Raw genomic sequence first — 19,198 nt, forward strand, 5'->3', positions numbered from 1 at the left:
GCAAGTGGATCTAAGCAGCAGGATGGATAAACACTAGGGTGTGCACTGCCATTGAGTCTTCTCTTAGAATAGGAGCATTTTCCTCCATTTCCATAACTGCTTCCCCAGCCCCGGTCCACGTGCAACTGTTGCCAACAGCACCCATTTCTCCCTCCTTCCCCTTGCCCTCCGATGTGCTCAACATTGCAATGCCAGATCAATAGTCATCAAACATTGCTTTCAGGACCCACTGTCCAGGTAAAAGCCTTCAAAGGCTAACCCTACCTATACATAGAATAAAGTCCAAATTGCTAATATCCTTAACCCTTTGGTCTCGTCCTACTTTTCCAACCTTATCTGGAAAGGCTGCACTTGGCCAGCCTCCTCTACCCACTAACTGTCTCAAAGGCTGTCCACCTCTTTCTTCCTCTGAGCTAAGCTTTTTGTTCGGTGGTCAGCAGGGACTGCGACAGGGCCCTGTGCTTAGATGGGCTCAGCGCTCAGCTTACTGCTCTCTTTCGATGCTGAACCAATTCTAAGAAAGGGGCTTTGCATTGTCCTTGTGCACTAGGCCCTGCAAATTTTGCAGCTGGTCCTGGGAAGGTCTCCTCAGCCCCTACACACAGCCTTGTAAGTATCAGCCATGCAACAAGCGTTGGTTGAATGAATAATAAAAAAATAAGGTCTCGTCCAGCTGTGGGCAAACTACGACCCGACCCGCGGGCCGGATCCGGCCCATTTGAAATGAATAAAACTAAAAAAAAAAGACCGTACCCTTTTATGTAATGATGTTTACTTTGAATTTATATTAGTTCACACAAACACTCCATCCATGCTTTTGTTCCGGCCCTCTGGTCCAGTTTAAGAACCCACTGTGGCCCTCAAGTCAAAAAGTTTGCCCACCCCTGATCTAGTCCTATGAGCAATAATGAATAGGTCTACATTTATGTGATTAAGATTTTTTAAAATTGATTTTAGAGATAGGAAGGGAGAGGGAGAGAAACATCCATAGGCTGCTTCCTGCACGCACCCTCCTGGGGTTCGAACCCGCAACCTGGACCTGTGCCCTGGCCAGGTTTCCAACCGTGCCTTTTGGTGCACGGGACCGAGCTCACCCCACTGAGCACAGCGGGCCAGGGCGGTGGCCTAGTCTTACGTGCAATTAGGAAAAGGGGCAGACCCGCTGCAAGACGCACACCACAAGCCTTCCCAGCAGCCCCTCAAACACCAGCCCGCAGCCCCGGCGGCGTGGCCTCCGACCGGTTCCAGCTGGATTCTTTAGAGCAGCTCCTACGCCAAATGGAATCCCAGCCCTTCCCCCGGCCGCAGCCAATCCCCGCAGCTCCTCGGGCGCAGCGCGTCCCGATTGGCCGAGAGAGTTGGCAGAGGGCTGATTGGCGGAGAGAGCGCCCGCAGGAAAGGGGTGGAGCGAGAAGCTGGCCCGCGGGCGGCTCGGCGGCATCTGCGCAGGCGCGGGTGGAAACGCTACCACCCACAAACACAACCCACCACCCAGAGGCCCGCGGCTCGTCCCACCCACCTTTCCCGCGCGTGGGCTCTGCCCCTTCCAATCGCCCGCTGGCCCCGCCCCCTCAACGTCCGGGCGCGTCCCCCTCCCGGCGCGGGCCGCGCTGGGCCCCGCACTTAACCTCTGGCCGCCCGGCGCCCAGTGAGAGGCCGGGGCGGCGCGGGCGCAGGCGGGAGCGCGGGCCTGCACCCTCCGCCGGGCGGATGATGACTTGCTACCGGGGCTTCCTGCTGGGCAGCTGTCGTCGCGTCGCGGGCGGCCGGGCGGCGGCGCTGCGGGTTCCGGGCGCGGGAGGCCCCGGCGCGCGGCCGCGGCTCGGCGGCGACGGGGGCGGCAGGCGGCGCCTGGGGCAGGGGCAGGCGCGCGAGCTGGCGGGCTGCGGCCGGCGCCCCGACGGCGGCTTCCGCCCGTCCCGGGTGGTGGTGGTGGCGAAGACCACCCGCTACGAGTTCGAGCAAGAGCGCTACCGCTACGCGGAGCTCTCGGAGGAGGACCTCAAGCAGCTGGTGGGTCCCGGGCCGAGACCCCCTCCCGGGGCGCCCCAGGCGCAGCTCCCGCCCTGCTCGCGGCCCCACTCCCTCTGGCCTCTCTCCGAGGTCCCCCCTCGCCTGGGGGGGGAGGGAAAAAGAGGGGGGTCATTGTTCGTGCAGAGACCGCGGGGCGGGGCGTCCCCAGGAAGCCTGGGGTAGGGGCCGGGGGCTCCCCAGTGGAGGGCTTTGGGGCTTATTTGGACCCCCCTTCACTGGGAGTAGCAGTAGCAGCAGCCCCCCAGGAGGGCTGGCGTCCGGGCGCTCTGCAGAGTGCTCCCCAGACCCCGCCCCCCAACCCCCCCGAGAAAGCGGGGTACTGGCCGCCGCGAGGGGCAGGCGCCGCGGACACACCCCCTGGGGCTCGGCGGGGCCGTCCGGGCGCTCCCGGCCCGTCGGGGGGAGCCTTTTCCTCGCGGCGGCGGGGCGGTCCGGCCAGGTTCCGGCCGTTTGTTTTGAAAGCACACGTGGCTGTGGTGCTGGGAAGAGCGAGGGAGGAAACCTGACTTTGAATATGTTACTGAGTGGAAAGGTCGAGGCAAAGGGCGGGCAGACCCGGCAGTTATGTGCGGAAGAGCCCCGTCCGTAACATAGCGGCGCCTCCACCCCGGGCGGTGCCGGGTGCAGGTGTTTATTCGTGTTCGTGCGGGGCATGTAGGTCCGCCCAGGAAGCGGCCCTGAAGACTCACACTCCCCTGTGCAACTCGTGGTCCCGTGCTCCCATCCGCCCGTTTTAGGGACCGGGGAGTGGGGGTGCTCCCGGGAACAGTTTGCAGTAATCTCCTTTGCAGATCTCTTAACTGTCCGCACTGCAAGGAAAGGCTTTGGGAATTGATCGCCTATAACCCTCATCTTGTAGAATTCTGTGCGCGGGCAGGCAGCCCGTTCTGAACGCCTGGCTTGTCATCTTCAGCAAACCTTTTGGTGATATTTTGTGGGAGGTATCCACGTAAAGTTGTGAATTCCCTTTGCTTAAGCACTGAATCTGTGTTCAGCATTAAAGTTCTTGACGCTTCGATGAGCTCATTGAAGAGGGGCCCTGCGTTCATGGGTCGGAGGAGTTCCGGGTGCAGATTTGGTTTCCCTCCTTAAGTGGTCGAATAGAAAACAGTTGCAATGAACAGAAAACAGTAGCAATGGATAGAAACAGTTGCCTCCGTTAAAAGAGGCAGTCAGCAAGCCGGTGGAGCAGGAGGTTGGAGTAAAGTTTGTGTTGGGGTGTGAAATGGGGGGTGAGGCAGGGAACAGGAACAGAAGCAGGTGTTTCTGTTTTGGGACAAGGCTGTGTCCCTTGGGCGGCACTCCCGATTTCACGAGATCTACTTTTTAAAAAGGTGAAATGCCATGCACCCATAAGTACTAGTATGCTCTTCATACAACTTTATGGAAACCTCCCACAACCATTTAAAATAGTGCAGGGTTTGTGAGGGTTAGGAGGTTGGAGTCATTAGGCCCAGGTAGTGTGGTTAACTGCTTCCTCTGAGTCTTTTTAACTTATCTGGGACCCATGGGTGGAAACACTACTCTCTGTGTAGTGCTGGCAGTTTTCAGCGAGCTTTTACCTAATTCAGCGTGTAAGATACCAGGGTTGGACTGTAGCCTCCAAGACCCCAGACAGACTGGCATGTTGAAACAGGTTAGCTTTTTCAAGGCCTCAAGAAAATGGGTGGCATCCGAATTAGATTAATTATTGGACCTCTGAACTAGATTGCCACTCATCAAAACTTTTTCAATGTAGGCAAATCAATACAAGCGAACAGCCTAGTGTCCCCGAACAGTATCTGAAGAGAAATCTCTACTAGGTAAATATTTGTCTATCACTGGGTAATGCTGTTTGGGATAAGAAAACTTTGAAGTAAAACTTGTGGACTATAGAACACAGTTTTGAAATAGTTGTTTTTATTTCAGTGGAGTATTATTGGGTTAGTTTTCTCATTTCTACTAAGGCCAGAGATCAGGACTAGGCCGAAGAATACTAGTCGGGGTGAAGTTGTTCGACAGTGGGATTCTGGATTAGGAATGGAAAAATGATTAATATTTTTTGCTGTTTTGTTGGGGGTAAAAGATACTAAGGTATACAAATCATGTGAATTGGGTATAAAGGAGAGTAGCCACGTGCTTAGTTGTGTCGTTGGGCACCATGGTTGCTGTCTGTAGTGTCATGGTAACCTGGAGTTTGTATCAGAGGCTTCTCTCTTTATGGTGGTGGTTGTGTTGCAAATAGATCTGTTAGGTTTCTTAGGTTACCTGTAAAAATGCAAAGGGAAGATGAGGGTGGAATACCAGTACAAGTTTATATCCTGAAGCCTCATGGTTTTCTAACTTTGTAGAAACATAAGCAACTAGAGGAAATATTTTTAGTCAATAAAGCATGTACACAATAGGTTTACATCCTTCAAATGTCATCATTTACTCTTTCACATTGGTTACATTGCTTAATTTTTAAGTCTTGCTTTTCCCGTCCCCTAACTCGATGGTTCTCAACCTGTGGGTCGCGACCATCAGAAAACACATATAGCATATCAGATATTTACATTACGATTCATAGCAGTAGCAAAATTACAGTTATGACATAGCCACGAAAATAATTTTATGGTTGGGGGTCACCACAACATGAGGAACTGTATTAAAGGGTCGCGGCATTAGGAAGGTTGAGAACCACTGCCCTAACTGATGAATGACTTACTGTGAGTTGAGGATTTCTAGTCAAGGATTTTCTCTCTACTGGCTCATGACCTTGCAAGGTTTAAAGCTGTTATTACAATTTATATCATGAGATGTAACATGTTGGCAAATGTGGAACTTTTAGTAACAGAATCCAAGAGTCTCACAAATTAGACCTTTAGATGAATCAAAGCTGATTGGAAAAGTTTTTGACATCATAAACATGTCTTATTGGTCAAAAAAGAAGGTGTTATTGAAAAATATTTTGATCTATACCAAATAAGAAATGAGCAGTTTCCACTCTCCTCTCCCCCAACTGCAGGTGTTAACAATCTCAGATGCAACCCCCTTTACTGGTTCTCATTTATAGTATTAAGATATATTTTCAAAATGGGATAGAAAAATTGCATTTAGCAGCCCCTCTATTATAGGATTAAACTGTCCCTAGATATTGCCTTGGTAATAGCTTTGGGACATGTAGTGCCTTGGATTTTGTTTGCCTTACTCTGTTTTCTGAGAACAATGGTGTAGCTTGGGTTGTAGTTCTTGGGCACATAATACTTTTGCCACGTGGTGTGCAATGAGTATAGTGTATGCAGTATGTGTGTTTGTCAAATTAAAGAACGTGATCTGGAGTGCTGCCCGAGCCTCCTAACGGAAACCTCACTCCTCTCAATCTTCCAGACACAGGCACCAGCGTGGTCTATCTAACGTGAACATCTGGCCACTTCACGCTCTGCTTAGAACTCCCCAAAGCTCCCCATAACCTGTGGAGTCAGCTAGGGGCTTTGTTAAAATGAAGATGCCTGGACCTCAGTCTCCCCACCCCTCCAGAATTCTGATTGACTTGGTGGAGACCTCCCAGACTCTGCCTTTCTGAACCACACCCTTAAAGCTGCTGACTCAGCATTTTAAAAACACGCTCTCGCCCTAGCCGGTTTGACTCAGTGGATAGAGCGATGGCCTGTGGACTGAAAGGTACCAGGTTAGATTCAGGCCAGGGGCACATACCGGGATTGCAGGCTTGATCCCCAGTAGGGGCCATGCAGAAGGCAGCCAATCAATGATTCTCATCATTGATGTATCTATCTCTTCCTCCCTCTCCCTTCCTCTCCTAAATCAGTAAAGAAATATATTTAAAAAAACAACAACACAAAAAAAACCCCCCAAAAAACATGCTCTCCACGTTTGCAAGTGATCCCGGGATCACACTTTGAGAAACTGCTATGGATGAGCCTTCGTTATCTGTAGTGCCCAACAAGTCCCTTCACGAAGTGGCTCCTGTCTGCCTGTTGAACTTCATTTCTGATTAATCCTTGTCTTATGTGTGCTTCCAGAAATAATCTATACACACAAATCAACACAGTGAAACATTCTTTTTCTTTGTCTCGTCTCTTTGCTCAGTGATAACATGTTTAAGCTAGTCTGCACCTGTTCTTTTCATTGAAGAGAGAGAGAGAGATGTGAGTGATGAACTTTGATTGGCTGCCTCTCCTAGATATCCCCACCCAGGGATCAAACCCGCAATCTAGCTATGTGCCCTGACCTGGAATCGAACCCACAACCTTTTGGGGTGACACTCCAACCAGCTGAGCCACCCAGCCAAGGCTATTTTAAAACTCTTAACTCAGTACTTTTAACAAAAGGTTGGGAAGTTAGGTGTTAAAATATAATTAATACAAATCATCCTGGAGTAATAAGATTATATTGAATTAAGATTTTTTATATATGCATCTTCTATGTTGTATTGTGTAACCTTTTAAAAAAGTAAAAAACATTAAAAGTCTATCTAAATTGGTTTTACTTTAAAATCTGTAAGTAATGATTTAAAACAAAAATATATTTTAAATTGCATTTTAGACAGGTACTTAAAACTGATTTGTATCATAAAGAGGCAAGGTGTAAGGGAATTTGGATAAGGAAAGGAAATAATAATGCTTTTTTTGTTGTTAATCCTCACCTGAGGATATGTTTCTCCACTGATTTTTATTTTTATTTTTAGAGAGAGTGGAAGGGAGGGAGAGAGATAGAGAAACATCGATGTGAGAGAGACACATCTATTGGCTGCCTCCCACATGTGCCCTGACCTGGCCCAGGATGGAGCTGGTAACCCAGGTATGTGCCTTTGACTGGAATCGAACCTGCGACCCTTCAGTCCTCGGACCGACACTCCAATCACTGAGTGAAACTGGCCATGACTAACATGCTTGTAGTTCTAGCGGATAAATTTCCTACTTGATTAAATGGACGTTTATTGAGGATATTTCTAAACTTCTAACATTTTACTTAATGGATTATTTAGAAGACATGCTTTAAAAGGAGAGTATTAAATGGTAAGATAGTAACATTATAAAATGTCACTCCAATGGACTGGGAGAGAGAGTTCTTGAAAGATACATGTCTTTATATCTAAAAGTTATCTGTTCTGAGAGCTAACCAGCCTTTGTTTGGATTAAGGTAAATACCAAATAGAGTTCATAAATCTAAATACAAGCGAGCTGCAAATCCAAATGGAAGAAAGTCAACTGCCTGATAAAATATTAGTTGATCCTTGATCTTCAATTAGCCATATGCAATATATTATAAACCCTTTTAAAAAATAAAACACTCAAACTGTAAAACAGGCAAATGATGAGATCCTATTGACTAGATGATTCAGGAAACTTAATGATGTATTTGGTATTAAAATAAAATTGTGATTTTTCTGAAATCAGACTTCCTAGTTCAGTTTAGACTTAAGTTTCACAGGTAGTCATTAAAATGTGCCTTCAAATAAAAACTGCATTTTGTTTTCTATAGGGCTTTTTAAAGAAATGTAATATGTACTTTATATCATGTAATAAGACAACACTTGTTTTATTTTTATGTAGCTTGCATTGAAAGGCTCTAGCTACAGTGGACTGCTTGAACGACATCATATTCACACCAAAAATGTAGAGCATATTCTAGATAGTTTACGGTAAGTCTGTGATTGGATTTTGGGTGGGCTTTTGTATTCAGGAATTCCAATTTTCTCTACCTAGCAGCTAATCATTAGATTTTAAAATAAAGATGTCCATTATAAAATCACTTTCAGAAAATTATATTGTGGTTAATGGACCTGATATTGTAGTATTTCTAAGGAAATTTTTATTATACTCTGAAAATTTCCCAGTTTTTCAGTTATTATTTGGTCTGCCCAAGAAGTGCCTTTTCTACACAGGGTTAACTTGTACACAGCAGGCTTCAACTGTATGTGTAATGTTTTTTCTTTTTTGTTTGTTTTTTTTTCTTCGTTATTTTTTTTTTTTTTATGTATGTGTAATGTTTTGTTTCTTAAAATCCTAGATTGGTTATATGGATATTCATTGTAATCTTTGAATGCCTAAGAATCATCATTATAGAAACCTGTTAATTTAGGGTAAATCTAGTTAGTTGATGTGTATACAGGAGAATCAGTGTAAGAACATGCAAATTAGAAAGTAGTCACTATTTCAGGGTCTGGCACTCAAATGAATATATTTTGGATTTAAAATAATGGCTATTCAGTTTTATAATTTAAAAATTGTCTTTCATTTGTCAGTAGCTATAAAAGATGTTTTTAAAGAGATTGGGATAGTCATTAACTTTCAGTTTATTCATATGCTTCATGACTTATAGTTAATTGGCTGTTGCAATTAAAAGAAAATTAAGCTAACCTTACAAAGCTAAACATAAATTTGTTTATAAAACAAAATAGTTTATTTTACATCTTCATTGTAATAATCTGCCTCAGAAAACATCCTTGTGATGCTGTTAGTGGAGCTTTTATATAACCTCTACTTTTTTACCTTAGGAACGAGGGAATTGAGGTCCGTCTAGTAAAGAGGAGAGAATATGATGAAGAAACTGTTCGATGGGCAGATGCCGTCATAGCTGCAGGAGGTAATAGCTTTACAGATAAAGATGGGGGATGCCGAGATGCTCGTTAGGACGCCTGCTTCCAGTAGCGGTGGTTGAAGCCTGCTATAAGATAAGGTTGTGGGTTTTTAGGATCTGTTTACATAGCATGTCCCTTTTTTAGTGAATGATGTTACTTTGAGGTTCCATGCATATATTTCTGTGTCTATTCAAGGTGTGTATTTAACTTTAAGTATGATTCAGAGGATTAGTGGTTAGTTATGCCAATCTTGAAAAAAAATTAAAGTTGTTTAAGAGTTTAATGAGATTAGATAAATTCCATCCTTCTCTGGCCCCAATATACATACACTTTTTCCCCCCTGAGCTTTATTATTAAGTTAATAAACATTCTTTCTAAACCTTTAAGTTGACAGCATTTGTTGGAGAGAATATCTGAAATTGGACACTTGGTTGGACATATTCTCATTAAAATAATTTGTGAACTTGGACTGATGTTATGAGAGAAAGAAAGAGAATCAGCTAATAGAAGTGATAAGATTAGAGCAGGGTTCCCAGTTAGGGAGTCATCTAGTGGGTGAAGGCCAGGGCTACTGCTAGCCATCCTACAATGCACAGGACAGCTCCCCACCACAAAGAATTACCTGAGTTAAGACGTCAATCCTGCCACTGTTGAGAAATCCTAAGTGAGAGTGGAGATAGTATGCAAAGGGACGATGGGTAGAGAGGAGGTGGAATAGACTGTGACAGTCAGCAGGATGGGATGGCGGCGGTGATTGTTGAAAGTACTGGAGTTCAAATGACATTAGAAACCAGTTTTATAACAAGTCTGGGTCTGTCTTCTGGCCTGTAGGTGATGGCACAATGCTTCTGGCAGCAAGTAAAGTGTTGGACAGACTTAAGCCAGTGATTGGAGTGAACACTGATCCAGAACGGTAAGGAAAAACATGTTGTTTGGCTCTTTTTTTTTTTTTTAGTGTAATACACAAGAACACTGATGCTTTCTTTGCATAGTATCTGTGTGTGATAAATCTTAACATTTGGAAGCTCCTCGTAATTGTCTGTACCTGGTCATATTGCTGGGTGTGCTGCTGCAAGGAGTGATGAGTCAATGTTCCATCTTCTGTCCTTTCTAATGGTTCCCGGTGACAATCCTGGTTATGCGTCCACTGATTTTTCTGGTGACTTCATTGACTTGGTGAAGAGACCAAATCCTGTTATCATTTTTTTCCTTCTTTCCTCAGCTTCGCTGACATTCACCCCCATTGTGTTCCAGCTGCCCATAGCCGTGATCATACCTGAGCTTTATGATCATCTAGAATTTTCCCATCTCTCAAGTCTGTCTTTGACTTTTACCGAGTTGATCCTCTCTATTTCCTTCATTTAATTCTCCCTTATTCACTTTCTTGACAAATTTCTTAATTATTTTGTATTGTTATCTTTCTACTTAATCCTAGATCAGTTTGTTATCCTCTCTATTCCTGTATCACCACTGTTGAGACCATCCGGGGAAAAAAATCATAGACACTTGGCCTTGGTGGCCCAAATTTACTTTGCATTTGTAATTTCTAGCACTTAGAACTGTACTCTCAGTTGTTCGATTAACTTTCTATTTGGCCCAAGTCCTCTCTCTTCCCCATTCCCTGTGGCAGCTCCTTCAAGAGTGGCTCTCCAAATTCGTGTCCTCCCTGCTCTCCTTCAACACACCCTGCTCCTCTCTCACAAAGGAAATGGAAGAACTTCAGCTTTTCTCACACTTAAAGAAAATCTTGTTCTGTTCCCTTTTTTCCTCTCTCCCTTCACACATGATTTCCTTTTAGGCTAAATACTTAAGACTCCCATCTTTCAAGAAATTTTAATCAATTCTTTACCCTGTGTCATGTTCTTGGTTATTTCCCTTTCCTTTCCTCTATCCCAAAGCTGGGTATCTCCACTTTCTTACTTCACAGTTATTTTCTAAACCTTAGCAGTCTTCTCCGGATTCACCCCCAACCAGTTCATTGATGTAGCCTTTGCCACATAAAGTGATGATACCCTGGTTACCAAACCCACTGGACACTTAGCTCTTGTTTTACTTGATTTCTGGGAAGTTTTTGGTGCTAACTGCCCCCTTGTTGCATCGTGCGTCTTTGGCATTATGATGCCCTTTCCTTTCTACCTCTATGGCTACTTCTTTTCACTATCTCTTGATGGGTCTTATTTTTTGGTCACTGCTTATATACTGGTGTTTTCACATATTATCCTCTGGGCTATACTGTCTCTAGAATAACAGATTAATATCTATGGTTTTAACTTAGATCCTGGTGACTTGAAAATTCTTATATCCAACATTGACTGTTTCCATTCTTACTCTTATTTATATTTCTCCTCCCCACTGCAGCCAGAGTGATCATTTTATGAAAGTTTGATGCTATTTTGTGACTTCTCTGCTCAGAATCTTATGGTGATTGCCATTAACTCAGAATAAAATCTAACTATTTACTATACTGGGGTGACCAACTCATCCTGTTTTGTCAGGGACTGTTTGTAAAGGCTGTTCTTAAGTGCACATGTAATGTCTGAGCATCTGCTAACACCATGGGTGGAGGCTCACATGTGGAGGCCTTTTGCTAGTGAGGAGCTCTTTTGGTATTTGAGATAGCAGGACCTGAAAGAATAAGTAGTTTTCCATAAGGCTGTGTTCTTTTCATGCCGTTGTGTGCTTTTGCCTCAAGTGCCCTTACACCTCTTTCTCATTGGAGTAGTTCTTGTTCATTCCACACTGGTGCCTCTCCTGGGCTCTGACTGCAAGTCCCTGGACAGGCTCTACTTATCTCTCTATTATTTCTGCTTGATTCTTTCTTCCATTTGACTGATTTCCCTGAGTTCAGGACTTTGTGCTTTACTTTCTCTATCACTATTATAGTATTACTAGAGGCCCAGTGCACAAAATTCATGCACGGGTAGGATCCCTAGGCCTGGCCTGTGATCAGGGCCAATCTTCCCTGGCTGCTGGCAGCCAGCCCTGCGCTCTACCACCGGTTGCCCTCTGTGTGTGAGGCAACCAGTGGGGCGATTGGGGCCCCGGCGCTGCCCCCATCTGCTGCCACCCACCCCCATTCCCCATCAGGCGATTGGAGCCTGCCAGCTGGCGGGGAGGGACCGAGAGGTTGGCTGGCAGGCCCTGATCCTGTGTGCGCATCATAGCCGACCGGTCGTTCTGCTGTCTGGTCAATTTGCATGTTACACTTTTATATATGTAGATATATAGTCAGTAGGCAATAAGCATTGAAATGAATGATTAATTAAATGATCTCAGGGAGCAGGGCTAGGACCCCATCCTAGTTGAGTTAATATTCCCTGAGCATAAGGAATTGAGATAATTGGTTCTGTGATTATTTTTTTATTAACTTTATTGTTGATGTGTATGTATTTTAGAACTTTTAATGAACTATTTTTATATCTTTAAGAGATTCTAGGTATTTTATACAGTTTATTAAAACATATTTAAAAAGATGACTTAATGCTCATAATCTTATGAGGATTTTGCAACTATAAGTAGACGGTGTTGCCTCTAATTTTTACCTAGAATAGTAGGTTTTAGAAGTCCGTTGTTTCTCTCCTTTTCTTCAGGCAGAAGTAGATTAAGCCTGTGGGCTTGTTCAGTAATTCAGGTTGCCTGACTTCTTTTTTTAAAGCACTGTGGTCCCTCACAACCTTAAGTAAGCCCAGAAGTTATTGTTCAACTTAAGTTTCTTTTTCTCTGTATTAGGTATCAAATGCCGAATAACAAATCTTCCCAAAACTTAGAGGTGTAAAACAACAATCATCACTGATTATCTCTCAGGGTTTCTGTGTCTCAGGAATTCAGGACAGCTCAGCCGGGTGGGTTTGGTTTGGATCTGAGGAATTTATAGTCAGATGCGCTTGGACTTCAGGCCATCTTTAGCCTTGCCTTGGGCTGTAGGATCTACTTCTAAGATGGCTCACTTACATGGGCTCATCTAAATGAAATGTATAATTTCTGTTTGTGTCTTTTGTATTCTGCACCCATTCTACTGAGACATTTCAGTGCTTAATAATTAGAATGTGATAGAGGGCATATGGTATCCAGCCTCCAAGTTGGCAGCTTCCTAGTATTTACACCTTTATGTGGTTCCCTACCCGCTTCTATATGCAATCAGGCCTGGCCTCTGACCAGTAGAATATGGTATGCCTGTGTGTGGCTTCCAAGGCTAGGCTGTCACTGGTATTGCAGCTTCTTGGACCGTTCATTCTGGGGTAAGTCAGCCACCATGGTGTGAGATACCTAAGCCCCCTGGAGAGGATCCCTGGAGAGGAATCAGGCCTCTTGCCAACAGCTGGCACCAGTTTGCCCGCCATGTGAGTGAGCCACATTGAAAGAGAATCCTCCAGGCTAAGTCAAGCTTTCCGATGCTTAGCTTGCTAGCTGAGAATCTGACTAACCTCACGAGGGATCGCCTCTCCTGAGTGTTTTAGACCTGCAGTTGACCTCAACAGATATTTTCCATCAAATGACTGTTAATACCTTTTATATACTTAGCAGTATGTAAAGTATTGCAGTGAACATAACGTTTTTTAACCTCAGTGTTGACCTCTCAGATAAAGAAATTGATTAGTCACAACTTCATGAAAACCTTGTTTACTGCTCTTCACACTTACACGTTAACTTACAGTATTACCAAGAGTTTGTTTTGCCAAGTCTACTCTCAACCTTTCCTTCAAGATTGAAGCCATCTTTCTTTCAAGACTGATAATCATTGCGCCGGACACCTTTCATCACGTTAGGTGCTATATTCTCTCATCTTTCTGTAGCAGCTTATAGGCAATCTTAACACTTTGCAGTTTGCAATAAAAACATTCTGTCTTCTACATCAGGCTGTTTACTCCTTGAAGGAGTTCATCCTGATACGGTTTTTTGAGAAAATGAAACAGTACATTGGATTAAACTGAGTTTTAGTGTCTTGGAATATTTTAAATGATGTTTAATTTAAAAGGGATTTATAGTTCAAAACACTTTCACATCAATACTTTGAATCCTCAGAATAACCTTTGTAGATTGGTGGGTTTATAGCATAGAGATGAAGAAGCTGGTGACTTGCCCAAAATTAATAGTTAGATAATTTCAGGATAAGATGCAAACACCACTGTACCATCAGACAGTTTTGCAAGGTGGTCAGTCTGTGGCAAATTTGCTGTTATTTTCAGTTTCACTATAATGTGGAAATTAAGTAGTATTGTGTATTGTGGCAGTAAAGCTGGATTTAAACTATGTCTATTCTTTTTTGTTTTTGTTGAAAATAGACAATTTTGTGGCAAAAACAAATTAAGTATAGAGTTGAAATTTTAAAAAATTCATATCTGATTTTTGAATTAAGCCTTTTTTCTTCTTCCTTTTACACCACCACCAACTCCTTTTCAAATGAAGGTCTGAGGGTCATTTGTGTCTTCCTGTTCGCTATACACATTCCTTCCCAGAAGCCTTACAGAAGTTCTATCGTGGTGAGTTCAGGTAGGAATTTCTTTCTGTTGTTATATAAATATCTTAATAAAGGTGTATCATTAAAATACTGTTAAACGGAATTAGATACTATTTGATTAGTCCACAATTATAACAGTAGCCATAAAACGTAATATACTAGCTGAGTCACAAACACATCTAACTTACCTTATTCTAGTCCAATCAGAACTATATAGAGAATCCCTGACACATGCCACTTGGCCTATATGTAATTGTAAATAGAGGGGTTTTTTCCTTCAGTGAGATATATGCCATGTCTCTACTTTCTAAGCCTTGTTACATGATCTTAGAAAGATAGTAAAAACTGTTGGTTAAAACTGAGTATTCAAACCTCTGAGATTTTTATGTTTTTTATCCTCCTCTTCTCCCACCCAGAATGACTGAGAGTTCCTCCCTTGCTGATATTCTTGGTATCCCTGTCTTACAGATTAGTGTTTCTTAAGCAATGGAGATGGTTTTTTTCCATATTTCTTCCACTGAATTTGTTCAGTGGTCAGACTACCTTGATAAAGAATTTGACTTTAATTCAAGTTATTTGGGACATTTTGTACACATAGGTTAGATATTTCCATTATGATCGAACAAAGAAATAAACTTCTAAATCTGTCTTTTAGCAGGAACCTGTGAATTTTAGGTGTTTCTAGTATAATTTGTTCCTGGAACAAGTAGGTTTTTTAAATGACTTTTTAATTTGGTACAATTACAATGTCTAATTCTTAGTTTAATTTATTCTGTCTTAACATAACTTGCTTTTCATTCACTCTTCCCAGGTGGTTATGGAGGCAGCGTATCAGGTTATACCTTGAAGGGACTGGCATCAACCCCGTTCCTGTGGACCTTCATGAACAGCAGCTGAGTTTGAATCAACACAGTCAAGCCTTCAATGTCGACAGAGTTCATGATGACAGTAGGTGGATTGGGGGTTAGATGTATTTGGGTCAATATTTAACTTATAGTTCTTTTGATGTCTAATTTCTAAAAGTAATACTTTATAATTAACTTACTTCAGTACTTACGAAAGTACTGACAATACTTACGAAAGTACAGTGAACTATTTCAGGTGTAAAACTTACTATGATTAGACACTGAAGTAAGAAATATAGCATATTTCTAAGAGAAATGTTTTCTAGGATGGGTTTGAAAATGTCCAAAGGGGTAGATGATATTTAAGGAAAGATTCTTGGCCTTAATCTTTGAAAGGTCAAAAAGGAAAAATAAAGCAGTAGAACTAAAACGAGCTAATCTGTGGAAGATTTCATAATAATTATATATTCATATAGTTACATTTAAACATATTTACTATAGTTATAGTTACTGATTAAAACATTTATGTTGCGAAATTTTGCATTCCAGCCTTCAGATTTGTTTCAAACAATTGTGTAAGCTGCTAAGAGAATTTTAGCATAGGGTGATATGCAGCTTTTTGTTATAAGTAGTTAAGGTGAATTCTCATTTTTGAGCCTATTTGTGGATTACTGGTACATTTTCCTACTTTTCTCCTAGCTCTAAGACTTTCATGGTGCAAGACCAGGAAAAGCTACCTTTACATATCTGCTTTCTGTGTCTGTTTCTGTCTTGTTGTGGTACCTAATATTTATCCACCCCCGCTCTGTGAGTTTTCATGGTGATTATAGCTTTAGAGGTTAGCATGTTCCTAACTTGTGTGTGTGTTCATGTCATGTTTTAAAGATGTTCCTTCTCTCCCCAAACAAAAATCATTTGATTTTAGAAATCTTTTAAGTAATTACATGCATATAAATTCCCATTACTGATTTTGAAAGGCTGCAGCAACTGTTCACTAAGATTTAAAAATCTTAGCTAGAAATCTTACTTTGTCCCACACCAGAAGATGGTTAGGTTCGGCTCTTTTCACCCAGTCTTATAGGAAAGAGGTAGATTGATATTCAGAGGCTCATTGCTCAAACTCCTATGTTAGGTTCACTGTTTTTAGCTCATAATTTAAGTTAATGTATTATATAGAGAAGCAAAATTACATATAAATTGAGTAGTACCCAGGGCGTTCATATAAAATGTAGGCATCAATCTTTGAATTAAAAGGACCCACAGACCACTTGAATAATTATGTTAAAAGGCCCCACAAGCTATGCCAGATTGCAGGGATAAAAGAAACTCCTGCAGGTTTCCAGAGCAGGAGTGAGAGTGGTCGTGGTGGTGATTGTGATGGGAGTAGGTTATTACATTGTAAAGAATTTGGAATCAGAATAGTTTCAGATTTTTTATGTTAATGTGGGAGATTGTGTTAATTATTGAGGTAGTTATTAATATTGTTGATACCATTAATAATTATGTGATATTTATCATGTCTAGGAACTAGTTTGGAGTGTTATATTTATGTATTTATTTTTAAATATATTTTTATTGATTTCAGAGAGGAAGGGGGAGAGAGAGAAACATCATGCCTCCTACACACCCCTTACTGGAGATCGAGCCCGCAACCCGGGCATGTGCCCTTGACCGGAATCAAACCCAGGACCTTTCAGTCTGTAGGCTGACGCTCTATCCACTGAGCCAAACCAGCTAGGACTGGAGATTTTTGATAGCTTTATTTTCTGAGACAAAATTGAGAAAGAGTTCAAGGTATAGCTCATATTTCCTATTTAAATTCTTTTCATGTTGGTAGGAAACATTTCCTAGTAAGCTGACACTTGGGATTTTTGAATATAGGTATAAGTTTGTGATTATAAATATACCACCATGTTGATCCCTTATGTAGCTTTCTAATTTAGAACAAAAGATTACAGAGGGGAAAAAAATAGGTTTTTTGACTTTTCAGTTTAAAAAGGTCTGATGTAACTTTAAACAAAAATTTTCATTGTATGTAGTATAATCTGCCCTTAGCTAGATTGTATTTGTGTAAAAATTAATGAATTCATTCTTGTTACCTATATACCTTCAAAGGAACATAGAGTTAGTTTATTTATTATTTTTTAAACATTTTTTATCATGTAAACCTAGTAACTTTCTTATTTTCAAGGCTGCTTTTATTAATTTGGATAAGTGAATGGATATGCTAAACAATCCCAGAATTGCAGTGGCTTAACTTAATGAAGGTTTAATTCTAGCTCCTCTCACTCACAGTCCAAGGTGTGTTCAAGCAACTTCCAAACAGTGGCTCCTATCATCTAGGGCAGTGGTTCTCAACCTGTGGGTCGCTACCCCTTTGGGGGTCGAACGACCCTTTCACAGGGGTCGCCTAAGACCATCGGAAAACACATCTATAATTACATATTGTTTTTGTGATGAATCACTATGCTTTAATTATGTTCAATTTGTAACAATGAAATTGGGGGTCACCACAACATGAGGAACTGTATTAAAGGGTCGCAGCATTAGGAAGGTTGAGAACCACTGCTGTAGGGCCTCTAAGTCTTCTATTGGATCCTGGGTAGAGGAACTTGGGGGGGAAAACGTGGAGAGCCTTAAGGGAAGTTTTAGGAGCAGGCCTTTGTACTTTTTTTGCTCCTATTCCATAGGCTGTTGCTAGTCCCATGTGTATATCCAGTGTGAGTCGGCCTGAAAACATAGTCTACCAGTATGGCAGTGTGAGAGAATTGCACAGTGTAGCAGTCCCTGTCCCTACTACTGTATAAAAATTCTATATTTAAAAACACACATTTTAATTAATTTTGTAACCCATTCTTTTGGATAGAAAAGTGTTAGTTGGTATTGAGCCCATTTTTTAAGATAAATTTATTGGGGTGACATTGGTCAATAAGATTATTTAGGTTTCAGGTGTACATTTCTAAGATACATAATCTGTATATTGCATTGTGTGCCTATCACCTAAAATCAAATCACCTTCATCACCATATATTTGACCCTAAAATAAGACAGAAAAAGTTAAGAGCCATATAATTTCACTCACATGTGGGATATAATACTGAAAGCAACAAATGAATAAACAAGAAAAACAAAAACTTAAAAAAACAGATCTGATTTCTACCAACTGATTTGGTTTCCAACGTGAGCCAGGCATGTAATGTGCCGCTTAAATCCAAAATGCCTCTTCTTTGGAGGTATTTGGTCATTTCACCTCTGAAGTTTCCAGAGTAAAACCTAGTTAAGTGGGACAGTAAGAATCTTGTGAGATGGATAAGTATATTTTAACCATTCTTGAGAAATTGTTTCAAGAAGAATTAAGGTTTATTTTGGAGAGTCAGAAAAGTTCATTGCAGCTGTAATGTAAGATGACTTTGAGGTTTATATTTTGAATACTTTGAGTTACTGTATATGTTAATACTGTTAAAGTATAGATTCTGTTACAACAAAATATGAATATTTTAATTTTATAAAATTTATGTCATAACATTGCTAAAATTTAAGAGCTATCTTGGATTTGTTTCTTCATTACCTGCAGGGCCTGAGGCTTCAGGACCCCAGCTTTTGCCAGTGAGAGCACTAAATGAAGTCTTCATTGGGGAGAGCCTGTCATCCAGGTACATTTAAACCTGTGAGCTTGAGTTTGGAATTGAACGTGTTAGTATTTTTTACATATTTATTAAATTTCTACAACCTAAGATTTGTGAATAATTAATATTGTCTAAGTAACAGAAATGAATTATTTAATGAAATATTTCTGAAACCTTCATACACGTTAATACATATTAAAGAGAAAGAAGGTCTATGACCCAAAAAGTTTGTGAAACCCTAGGCCAGTGGTCGGCAAACTGCGGCCCCTTGAGTGTGGCTCTTCCACAAAATACCACGTTCAGGCGCACACGTACAGTGCGATTGAATCTTCGTGGCCACACTCAAGGGGCCAAAGAGCCGCATGTGGCTCGCTAGCCGCAGTTTGCTGACCACTGCCCTAGGCTAAACAAAGTTTTTCAGGTTCTTGACTGCAGTATTTCCCAGAACCTTTCATCCGTCATACAGGTGCATTTATATTTATCATCTATGCATGCTTAAGAGAATGGTATACTTACTAGGCATACATCGGCAATTGATATAAAACTTTTATTAAAACTTACCTAATTGTCTTAATGATGTTCTTTAAAGCTGATTTTTTTGTTTGCTTGTTTTTATCCAGGATCCAATTAAGGATCTCGCCTTGCATGTGGCTGTCATGGCCCTTTCGAATTA

General features: G+C 41.7%; 1 protein-coding gene across 2 annotated transcripts in view; it reads left to right on the plus strand.

The window, feature by feature from the left end:
• Positions 1–1,698: 1,698 nt before the first annotated feature.
• The window catches only part of NADK2 (NAD kinase 2, mitochondrial), a 31,420-nt gene continuing 13,920 nt past the window's right edge, over positions 1,699–19,198 (plus strand). For both annotated transcript variants that reach the window (XM_070411828.1, XM_070411829.1), the window contains exons 1-7: positions 1,699–2,013; positions 7,569–7,657; positions 8,513–8,601; positions 9,428–9,509; positions 14,003–14,086; positions 14,866–15,002; positions 18,474–18,552. In XM_070411828.1, the coding sequence (XP_070267929.1) occupies positions 1,711–2,013; positions 7,569–7,657; positions 8,513–8,601; positions 9,428–9,509; positions 14,003–14,086; positions 14,866–15,002; positions 18,474–18,552 (863 nt within the window). In that variant the 5' untranslated portion in view covers positions 1,699–1,710. The remainder of the gene's footprint in view (positions 2,014–7,568; positions 7,658–8,512; positions 8,602–9,427; positions 9,510–14,002; positions 14,087–14,865; positions 15,003–18,473; positions 18,553–19,198) is intronic.

The sequence above is a fragment of the Myotis yumanensis genome, unplaced genomic scaffold, assembly GCF_028538775.1.
Source record: "Myotis yumanensis isolate MYYU_CA2020_CCGP unplaced genomic scaffold, mMyoYum1.0.hap1 SCAF_4, whole genome shotgun sequence".
NCBI lineage: Eukaryota > Metazoa > Chordata > Mammalia > Chiroptera > Vespertilionidae > Myotis > Myotis yumanensis.